This window comes from Ipomoea nil, unplaced genomic scaffold (assembly GCF_001879475.1).
Source record: "Ipomoea nil cultivar Tokyo-kokei standard unplaced genomic scaffold, Asagao_1.1 scaffold2928, whole genome shotgun sequence".
Classification (NCBI taxonomy): domain Eukaryota; kingdom Viridiplantae; phylum Streptophyta; class Magnoliopsida; order Solanales; family Convolvulaceae; genus Ipomoea; species Ipomoea nil.
The window spans coordinates 1955059-1965319 of NW_017619356.1; the positions used below are offsets into that span (position 1 = coordinate 1955059).

Consider the following 10261-nt stretch of genomic DNA (forward strand, 5'->3'; position numbering starts at 1 on the left):
ATGAAGAATAAAGTCCTGATAGAGGTACCCAGCGCGGAGAGCAATATGGAGCATGTGTACAGCGGTAAGATCATCCATAGGCTCCACCTCCAGGACTGCTGCCTTCCACTTGACCAAGAAATCGGTCAAACTCTCTCCCTCCAGCTGCTTTGCCTTCTCCAGGTACATGTAGGATTTCTTGACCACCCTGGAGGTAACAAATTTCCTCACGAACTGAGTAGACAGGGTCGCGAAATTAGCAATGGACCCCGGCTGCAAAGTTCGGAACCACTCGGCCGCCCGACCGGTGAGCGTAGAATAAAAAGCACGGCACATGACGGCGTCTGACACGCCCTTGAAGATCATGTTGCCGTAAAAATCATTGACGTGGACCTCGGGGTCCGTCCGACCATCGTAGCTCTTCTCCCCGGGAACCTTAAGATCGAGCGGGTAGGGCTACGCCATTATCTCCGCCGTGAAAGGTGTTCTCAACAACGTTGAGTGGTCGACCGGGGGCCTGACGGGATGCTCGTTCCGGAACTGAGCAAACTCCGCCTGGAGGTTGTAGAGCAATCCTCGGGTCTCGTTGAGCTCTGCCAACTGCGCTTGACTTGCTTCCCGAGCGCGTCTTCGTCGGTGAGATCTCGACCCGCTATGCCCAGACGATGCCTCCTGGCTTACATCTTGCATGGGTTCATCTGCTACCGGCCGGCTTGAACCTGGTCCCAATCGTTGTCGCATCGTCGGTCGAAGTCGATCAAAAGCCACTTCCCGCTCAGCTTGATCGGGATCATCCGCTCGGGCGGGCATATGCGCGGCTGCTTGAGGGTCCTGCCGTGGTACCTCCATCGCATCAGCACCCCCCGACCCCAATCGCGAACGAGCCGAGCGTCTAGCCCGGGAAGTGGGCTGATGCTCCGGCTCTACCTGTGCAGTCGGGAATACTGGAGGGGCGGCGGTTGGAGCCGTGTACGCAGGCATGTACTGAGGATATCCGGCTGGTGACGGATAGAACATCGGTTGACCGGGCCAATATCCGTATGGCTGAGGAGGGGTTGGGTACGGATATTTCCCGGGATAGGGCATCTGCTGACCGGGAGGTGGAAAACCCGGTTGACCGGCCATTGGATATGCCGGTTGGACATACTGCACCGGATACTGGGCTGCTTGATGTGCCGGTGGATGAGGTGGTGAAAGGTTCAAGTTGAGATCTACATTCTGACCTTGGTTGTCGCTAGCGGCGTCACCTTGGTCGTAGTTGTTGAGATCATGCATGAACGGAAACATCGTGGCTGATGTTGTGATGAAAAGGTCTCAAGCTCGGTTGACGTAGCTTCCTTGCTCGATCCCCACAGACGGCGCCAATTGATAATGTAAATACCATGTGTGCGGTAACTATCAATAAGATCCAGATCAATTAAAGCAAGTAAAAGTCTCTTATTAATCTGGTAAAAGGCCCTAAGTACAATCTACTTGGTCGCACCGAGTACCGACTGGATGCGGTCGGGATTCTCTGAATACAACCTATCGATCGTCCAAAAGTCCTCTCACTGTTGCTTTGGCGGGTATTTATAGCCGCGGAGCCTGGGACAAGAATCCGGCTGGTCGGCATGCTTCCCACGTAGCAACCACGTGTCATCCTCCCGGGTGCCCTGTCTGTCGCCGTCTAATGCCGCCACGTGTCTTTAGTCAGCACACTCGCCAAAGGGCTACCGCTCGGTAGTTGACACCCCGGTCGGGCAATACCGGTCGGGTACCGACCGGGTTCTTCTTATAGAAATCCGACCTGTAACCTGCAAAACAAGTAAGAAAGAGAACGAAGGCATGTCGGTCAGGGTATTCCCTACCAATATCTTTCACCAGGGCGCACAATGGTTCCAAAATGATGTTGTTTTGTATCTGTTTTCTATTTCTGTCGGAAACTTCTAAAAAAAAAAATTTCGTATTTCATATGTACAGAATTGTATAATAGAATACACATAAATTTCTAACATAATACACATAATCTAACATAATACATAATACACATAAACTTTTAACATAATACACATAAACACAAGTGTTAAAAAAACTGTAATGGAATTAAATGAACGGAACAGTGTTCGTCGCGTCAACTCTCTAGTTCCTACCAACTTATAAAAACGTCGTTATTTTGGACCAAAGCCCACAATATAACGATTGCTAGTTAGTAGTTATCATGAAAAACTAACAACAATAATTTACAAAAGTAGAGAGAATGAAACGGGGAAGCTAAAGGAATTTGAAACACAAATAGAGTCGTTAAGTTTACCTAGGTAGACACACTAGTCTAGGTAGGTAGCTTAGTCACTGGAAAAAAAGGTAGACCTAGCTACACTATACCTAATACCACAAACACCCTGGACCCCCCACCCCTACCCCTACCCCCTACCCCCTACCCTTACACCCTAAAAACAATACATTACAAAAGTCCCATGTATGATAAGTTTAGAAAACCTAAGCACTTTCAAGCAAAGTTTTGTTTTAAGAAAAGAAAAAAAGATGTATAATGTTTGTCGGACTCACAATTTTAGTGAGATTAGCACTCCCATGCAAGGATTCAATGCAGCTACGTACCTTCCCTTCTGGTGCTACTAGTTTCACTAAGATGGTACAATATGTCAATCACACTTTCATTCATATACACATACTTGCCATGCATGCATGCATCGTTAAACTGTCTTTTAACCACTTGTTTACCTTAGCCAACTCCAAACAACTTCTGGGTATGTTTGGTGTTTATACTTTGAATACTATAATAAAACACGCGCCACCATAGAATGGAGCTCGGAACCAAAAAATGTGAAGCATTCATGCATGATTTACAAATTCAACTTTCAGTGTGTAGTAATAGTATTCTATTATTGATTTTCTTGATCAAATCGACTAGACAATCTAAATTGGTCTATATCCTTACAATCATTTGCAAACAGGGACGGGCCCACTGTGGGGGCAGCGGCACCCCTCCCCCCACCCCACACCCCCACCCCCATATATGGCTTTTGTATATATATACATATATAGTACATTTAGAGTATAAGTACAATACAGGTAAAAATAAATGAAAGATGAGTTAGCAAGATGTAAATCACAGGCTACAACTTTTGAGAGGTCAAGAATTCAAATTCAGATCTATCATGTCTTGTGTTTTCTATTTGAATTATTTTATTAAAAAAATATGTTTCATATTTTGAAAATTTTAATGCATTTTATTTTTTTGTCCATATTAAAAAATGTTTATGACTATGCTTTTAAGTGCTTTATTTATTTATTTTTAAACTATTTCTTTTATTTTAATATTTGCCCCCACCACTCGAAAAAATTTATAGATTCGCCCCTCTTTGCTAGTAAGGGTCACAATGCGGAGCTTTTCCATGCACACTTTGAATAGTGGTTGCGAGTTTCCCTCTTCATTCCAAAATAAAAAAGTAATAATTAATCGAATTTTAGATCATATTCTTATTTTAACGTGATGAGGTAAATCAATTCAGAGAAACATATAAATACAAAGAGCTCTATCGTCACATCAGGAAGGAAAAGAAAATGGTATTCTTAATTGCATTATATATTGTGAGTTTCTGATGAGTGCAACACTATACTGCAATTTAAACGATAACTTATTTATTTATTTATTTATTTTTTTCAAATGCTACATAGATCTATATATGTTCAAATTTCACAATCCTAAGTTATGGAGGTATGAATGAGATGAAGTTGCTCTATCTAAATAAAACCATAAAATAAGGAAAATGATATATGTACTCTAATAAGTAATAAGGGAGTAAAACTCCCGTCACATGTCCTAATTTTATTGGAGGAAGATGAAAAGAAAGTAATAAAAACTGTGGCCCACCTTGCTTTGAACGAATCAAAAAGTGACATGTAAGCAGGGAGTAAAAAATGGAGTATATTATGGGAGTACATGTAGTATTACTCATAAAATAATATAGGGGACAAGCTAAGGGGATGAATTGAGAGTTAGGATTAGTTGAGGCCGGCTAGCTGCTGCAACAGTACGTACGCAGCACTTAATTATTGCTGTGATTATTAACGTATGTATGTATGTATGTACTTACTGGGAAAATGAATTAAACACAGCAATATATGCAAGCAGGGAATCAAATTCAAACATATGTGTTTGCGTCGCATGATGCCAAAACAAAAGACAAGCTGGTGCACATGTCGACAAGCTTAGTTACGTTGGGAGGGAAAGATATATCGAGTGAATGAAGAGAGAGAGAGACATACAGTTAATTTAATTTAGAGTAAATAACTGATATGGTTTTTGACTATGGTAATTTTATTACTTAATAACTTTTAATTTTGTTTAATAATCAAAACGTTATAAGTTTTATTCTGGTCAATACTCTTTTGGTCGAGCCCGTTGCATAGAACACTACTGGAAATTATGAAATTTTCGATCACTTAAAGTGATCTTAAATCAAGTTGATACCAAAAAGTGGTCGGAAATAGCAACTAAGGTTTTTCTGGATACCAAAAGTGATCGGAACAAGGTTTTTGACTTGATTTAAGATCACTTTCACGTGATCGAAAATTCTATAATTTCCAGTAGTGGAATTTTACGATCTTAGTGTGGTTTACTCTTCTTGTATAGTTTGTGATAAATACACATGAGTAAGGTTTACCTAATGAACACCATCAAATAATGTATGGTTGCAGATTTCTCTCATAAGATGGTGAAAAGGAAAGCATCGACATTCGAGCAGTTTGATATTCTTTACAGCACACACCAAAAATGACAAAATTATTCATTACTCCCACGAATATATATACACACTATGAACAACAAAATTAAATGTTGCAGTCGCCAAATTGTCTTATGCATTGTGTGTTTGTGTGTATGTGCAATGTATATTTATTACACTCGGTGTGTGTGTGTATATGTATAATTTGCAAATATAACATTGGATATAATGTCAATATGGTGAAAATTTTCATAAGTTAATTAAACAATAGACACACAACATCATAACAGTGTTGCTTAGACAAATTTGTGTTTATTAAAGTAAACAAATATGCATTATATTGTGAACATATATAAAATTATGATTGGAGACATGAGTTAGGATATTCAAGTAACGCATATTTTTAGAGAATAAAATAGAGTGACAGATTGCTTCGCGTCATAGTTGGGGTTTTCAATCTTTGGGAACACTCCATCTTCGTTTTCTCTTGCAGCTTTTGACCAATCGAGGATAAATTGGGTTCCTTACTAAAGATCGATGTGTTATAGGTTTTGATAGTTAGCTTGGGGCTTCAATGCGGTGTCTCCACTCCCTCTAACCTAAAAAATAAAAAATTTCATGATTCATGACCTCCTAAGATTGCCGGGCAAGATATCAAGGTTTGAAACTCGGTAGCAACAGTGTGTGGGTTATACTACAGATCCCTTATGCACAACAACATTTGACCCTATTGATTGTCATTAGGTTGACGTCGTCAGGATTGAAGCGTAGCTTCTATATAATATGATACAAATCAGACAAGTGCTAAACTATACTAGAAAAACCTACGAGAATCAGACTCCACCTACTTGGCCACCTCTCCCAGGACAACAAATTTTGAACCCCAATTCAAGCTACACATATAGAACAACACTTCACAACTTCCATTTCTGTGCTAAATCAATTCAAAAATTAAGCTCAGCAATGACAATAATCAAGCATAATGTTTAATTATAACTGAAAACTACAAAATCAAAAATCCCATTATTTAAAAAAAAAAAAAAAAAACTACTGATCCCACTGCATCATTGGTCCTATACAGTCACAGGCTCACAGTGGTCCAACAAAAAATTTAAAAAGGTAAAAATAAACTATAGAAAAGGGGGAAATTTTTCTACATGCAGTAAGTAATACGATGGAGCTTGGAAAGCCTGCCTGCCTTGTGATTGCTATGTCGCTTTTTGTCAAGTCTTTTCAAACATCCAGTGGCCCCCTACCCCCCTCCCCCACACCCACCCCCTCTGACAATTCACAAGATCTTGAAAGTTTCTCCTTTCCAAATCCTGTCTTTTGCTCACCTCTTAGCTCAATCTTCCACATAATTAGCCTCTCAACATTTGTAAAACCCACTTTACACAATAAAATGTGACAGAGAGAATAATTATATAGGAATGATCAATTTTGATCGAGAAAAAAGTGAGTCGAGATGTACTATATTAGTTGTGTCGTGAGTAATCATTCAAGGGTAAGGATGAAGTGGACGACGCGAACTTAGCTAACTCGTGAGGTTGGAAAAAGGGTCTACCCTGACCCTGACCCTGACCCTCGTTCCCTCCGACCCCTAGAAAATCCCTAGTCAAACTCCCTTCAACTACTTCACTATTATTCCCACTTGGTAGAGTGTGATTGAGGTGCTTACCATGGGTGTTTTGCATCATCAATGATGAAGAAGAAGAGTTTTCCAAATTATTATTTCCCATTAAGGAAGATGAGTTCATGTCCCCCAATAGCAAGCCGGGATGATGATGATCATTTGGTTGGGTGTTGTTGTTGTTGTTATTGGCTGGTGCGGTCAATGTTGATGCGTTTGAGGTTTGCAGACCATTCAAAGTTTGATCGTGTGGCTGAGGTTGTTGTTTTCCGAGGTTCTGATGATGATGATGATGAAGTTCGTTTCTTGAATTGAAACTGCCCGCTAGGGAGGACAAGGTGGACCCTACTAGTCCGAATCCAGTGCCGAAAAGTGGGGAGGAGGTGTTGTTGCCACCGCTCCGGCTCGAGCCCATCTGGGCGGCTTTTTGCAAGAGCGCCGTGGCGGACATGTGAGCTGGCGGCGCCGCCGCCGCCGCTTCCTGGATGTGATTGTAGAACATGGAGCTTATCTTCCCCTCGTCTTCCTCCTTCAGCACCGGCGGTAGCGACGAGGAAGACGCGCTGCCGCTGCCGTGAAACCAGTGGTTCTGCGAAGACAAACCCAGCATATTAGCCGGCGCCGCTGCCATTTGTAGGAGCTCGTGCGCTAATCCTCCGCCGCCGCCGCCGCCGGCGAACTCGTTGGCATTGCCGAGATGATGAGCGTTATTATTAGCGTCCAGCCAAAGCGGCAGCCTCGGCTTCTGCCCATCCAGACCGAGCTGATGATGATTCCCCGCCGCGTCCACACCCACCACCATCTCGTTCTGCGGCGGCCGGAAAACGTGAGATCCGAATCCGGGGTTCCCGGCGGACAGCAATTCGTTCCGGAAGTTGAGATTCGGGACAGAAGTAAACCTCGCACTCTCCTCCGCCAATGCATCGCAAAACGCCCTATGTGTAATAAAGCTGTCTTTCCTATTTCAACCAAAAAATAAAATCAAATTGCCCGTACAAGAAAAAAACCCAAATTTCTACAATAATTAATGAATTCCCAATTAATAAATACAGAAAATGATTTGCAATAAATATGGAAGGATACCTGGAGAAGAGAGTTCCACAGTCACATTTATACTCCCTAGTCCCACAAATCTTACTATGAGCTTTCCAATCAGACTGGACAGCATACTTCTTGGAGCACTTTTCGCACTTCCATTTCTTCTCCCCGTGCTTTCTGCTGAAGTGTTTCTTGATCCCAGTGAGGTCCCCCAGAGCTCGAGACGGGTCATGGTGGACGCAGCTCTTCTCCGGGCATATATACACCTTCTTCTTTATCACCTCCTTGTTGTTCCTTTGCTTCAGCTTCCATGGCAGGTTGTGCCCTCTCCTGTGCAGCTGCAGGTTCTGGTCTCTCTGGAAACCCTTGTTGCAGATTTCGCAGATGAACCGGTTCGTCGCCATTAATGACTTTGGCGATAGCGCTATCACTTCTGCATCCGGATCTGTATGTCAAAAAAAAACCAAATTAAAACAAAAAACAAAAAAGGGTTTCTTGAATTCTTGCTGTATATATATATATGCTTGCCTGGATTGCCTGGGAGATTTCTCTTTCTCTTGTTGGAAGGATTGGGGTTAGGGTTTGGGGTTTGGGTTGGATTGGGATTAGGGTTTGGATTGGGATCTTGATTATTGTTGTTGTTAATGAAGGCTCTCATGGAGGAAGTGAGAGAAGAGAGAGCATCATCTGATGACATCATTTTTTTTTTTTTTTGGTTTTTTTTTTCAGCTTCTGCAAATTTAAAGAAGAGCCAAAATCTATGGATGTATGTATAAAGCAGCCAAGCAACAGAGAGAAGAAGAAACAAAAGGATTTTGCTGAAAACAGCTAAATCCCAAGATGTTACACTGTTTTATGTGTAGCAGAAAGGCTAAAACAACAAAACCAGAAGATGATGATGATTAGAAAATTGTTTACATCTGCATGACACCATCTTCTTCTTCATCTCTTCTTCTACAGATCTCTCTCTCTCTCTCTTTCTTTCTTTATTTCTTAGCTTCTTCTTCTTCTTCGTTTTGATTCTGGGTTTTGGAGGGCTTTAGCAGCAGCAAAACTCCATAAAACTACAACTATGGCAGCTACCAAGAAGGAATATTTCTTATTTAATTTCTTCTTCTTCTTCTTCTTCTTCTTCTTCTCTCTCTCTCTCTCTCTCTCTCTCTCTTTTGCTCCTATCTCTTTCTCTATTATATTCCTTATCTTATACGGCTTTTCTCTCTCAAGTCGGTCTGCTATAGACTCAAGTGGACCACCTTTCTCTTCTATCTCGTCTCAGCATGTAGCTCTAGCTAGGGTGGTAAAAATTATAATTCTTGGGTATGCATACATATATATACACACAGAGGCTGTGGGTATAGTTCACTTTTTAACCAAAAATTCACCCATCCAGCATCTACTCCACTGTTCTTCAGTAATTACTTATCATGCCTTTTCACTCACTCCATTTTTACGTACTGTGATTACTTGTTAATTAAGATTAAGAAGAGGTTTGGTATCTGTTAAAAATAGACACCATCCGTTAGGAAAATACACCACAAAAATAGACACAAATTAGGTACGTATCACCAAAAACACACCATTAGGTGTAAGTAAAAACACCATACAGTGTTCGGAAATACACCATTAGGGGTGTGAGTTATATGGTGTATTTTTTTTTAGGTGTGTATTTTTTGATTTTGATTTTGTTTTGTTTTTTTTTTTTTGTTTTGTTTTTTTTTTTGTTTTGTTTTGTTTTGTTTTGTTTTTTTTTTTGTTTTGTTTTTTGTTTTGTTTTGTTTTTTTTTTTTTTTCATTTCATTGTAGTGTGTTTTCCTTACATTGTTGATGTATGTTGTTAACACTGTTGGTGTATTCTAAAATTCTGCCGCACCTAAAACCCTCGCCGCATTTGAACTTTTATATATATATATATATATATATATATATATATATATATATATATATATATATATATATATATATATATATATATATATGGGCGGATCCAGGATTTATATTCAGGGGCGAAGAACCAAAGGGAAAATAAATTCAAAAATGTTCAATTAATACAAAGTTCAAATACAAATAAAAGTGTTAAAATACAAAATACATTATAGATTACAATAAAAGGTTTATGATGAACGACCAGATAATACTCCTCTACGCTAGCTCTTTCATATTTTGAAATCGGTGTAGAACTGCTTCATTTGAAACTTGATCAAAAATATCTTTTTCAACATACGTCAATAAGCAATCATTTAATAATTCATCACTCATCCGGTTCCGTAAAGATGTCTTGATTAACTTCCTAGCAGAAAATGCTCTTTCCACACTAGCAGTTGCAACCGGTAGGATCAATTCAAAGACAACTCTAGAAGCAAATACACCAATGTATAGTCCAAATGTCTTCCCGTTTCCACCATTTTTTGAGCTAATTCATCAATACCATCCAATTTAGAGAAAACAGTATTAGAAATTACATCAACAAAATAAGTCTGTAGTTGGTTATCTAGTAATTGAAGTTCAACATCAGAAAAATCATTTGGATAGAACTGTGCCAATCGAACTAATTTATCCTTATCAAACATAGCAAATGAATTCTTTGGATCAAAAGATGCCATGCATAAGAGCAACTCTGTATTCTTCTCATTTAAACAGTTGTTTAGCTCTTGGACTTGTAGATCTAAGACTACATAAAACCTTTCAACACGGTACCTATGAAGATGAGTCCTTTCTTCAACTTTATGGCGAGGTCTTCCTGGCACTACATAAACTTCATCCAAATTAGGTATGAGAATTGAATGCTTGTTGCAAAAGAGAGAAACTTCTTGTAAAAGAGCCCCCACCCATCATCTCTCATCATTTGCAATATTTTTTCTGAGACATCAACTAGTCTCATGGAATTCATAAT

General features: G+C 40.0%; 1 protein-coding gene across 2 annotated transcripts; it reads right to left on the bottom strand.

The window, feature by feature from the left end:
* Positions 1 to 5646: 5646 nt before the first annotated feature.
* Positions 5647 to 8653, bottom strand: LOC109162306 (protein indeterminate-domain 9-like). 2 transcript variants are annotated; one of them, XM_019311032.1, is made up of 3 exons: positions 7900 to 8653; positions 7487 to 7816; positions 5647 to 7296 (listed from the first exon to the last, which is right to left on the bottom strand). In XM_019311032.1, exons 1-3 carry the CDS (start codon positions 8069 to 8071, stop codon positions 6179 to 6181), a joined length of 1620 nt encoding a protein of 539 aa, XP_019166577.1. In that variant the 5' UTR covers positions 8072 to 8653; the 3' UTR covers positions 5647 to 6178. The 2 variants fall into 2 exon arrangements, with proteins under 2 accessions (XP_019166577.1, XP_019166576.1); XM_019311031.1 differs by having other exon boundaries at positions 5647 to 7292; positions 7417 to 7816; positions 7900 to 8652.
* Positions 8654 to 10261: the final 1608 nt, after the last annotated feature.

What these genes read in the sequence shown, in the direction of transcription:
- LOC109162306 (XM_019311031.1), bottom strand. Translation starts at nt 8,071, where the DNA reads ATGATGTCATCAGATGATGCTCTCTCTTCTCTCACTTCCTCCATGAGA. An exon ending in AAATCTCCCAGGCAATCCAG is followed by an intron (nt 7,817 to 7,899) that starts GCAAGCATATAT and finishes TTTGACATACAG; the next exon opens with ATCCGGATGCAGAAGTGATA. An exon ending in TGTGGAACTCTCTTCTCCAG is followed by an intron (nt 7,293 to 7,416) that starts GTATCCTTCCAT and finishes TGGTTGAAATAG; the next exon opens with GAAAGACAGCTTTATTACAC.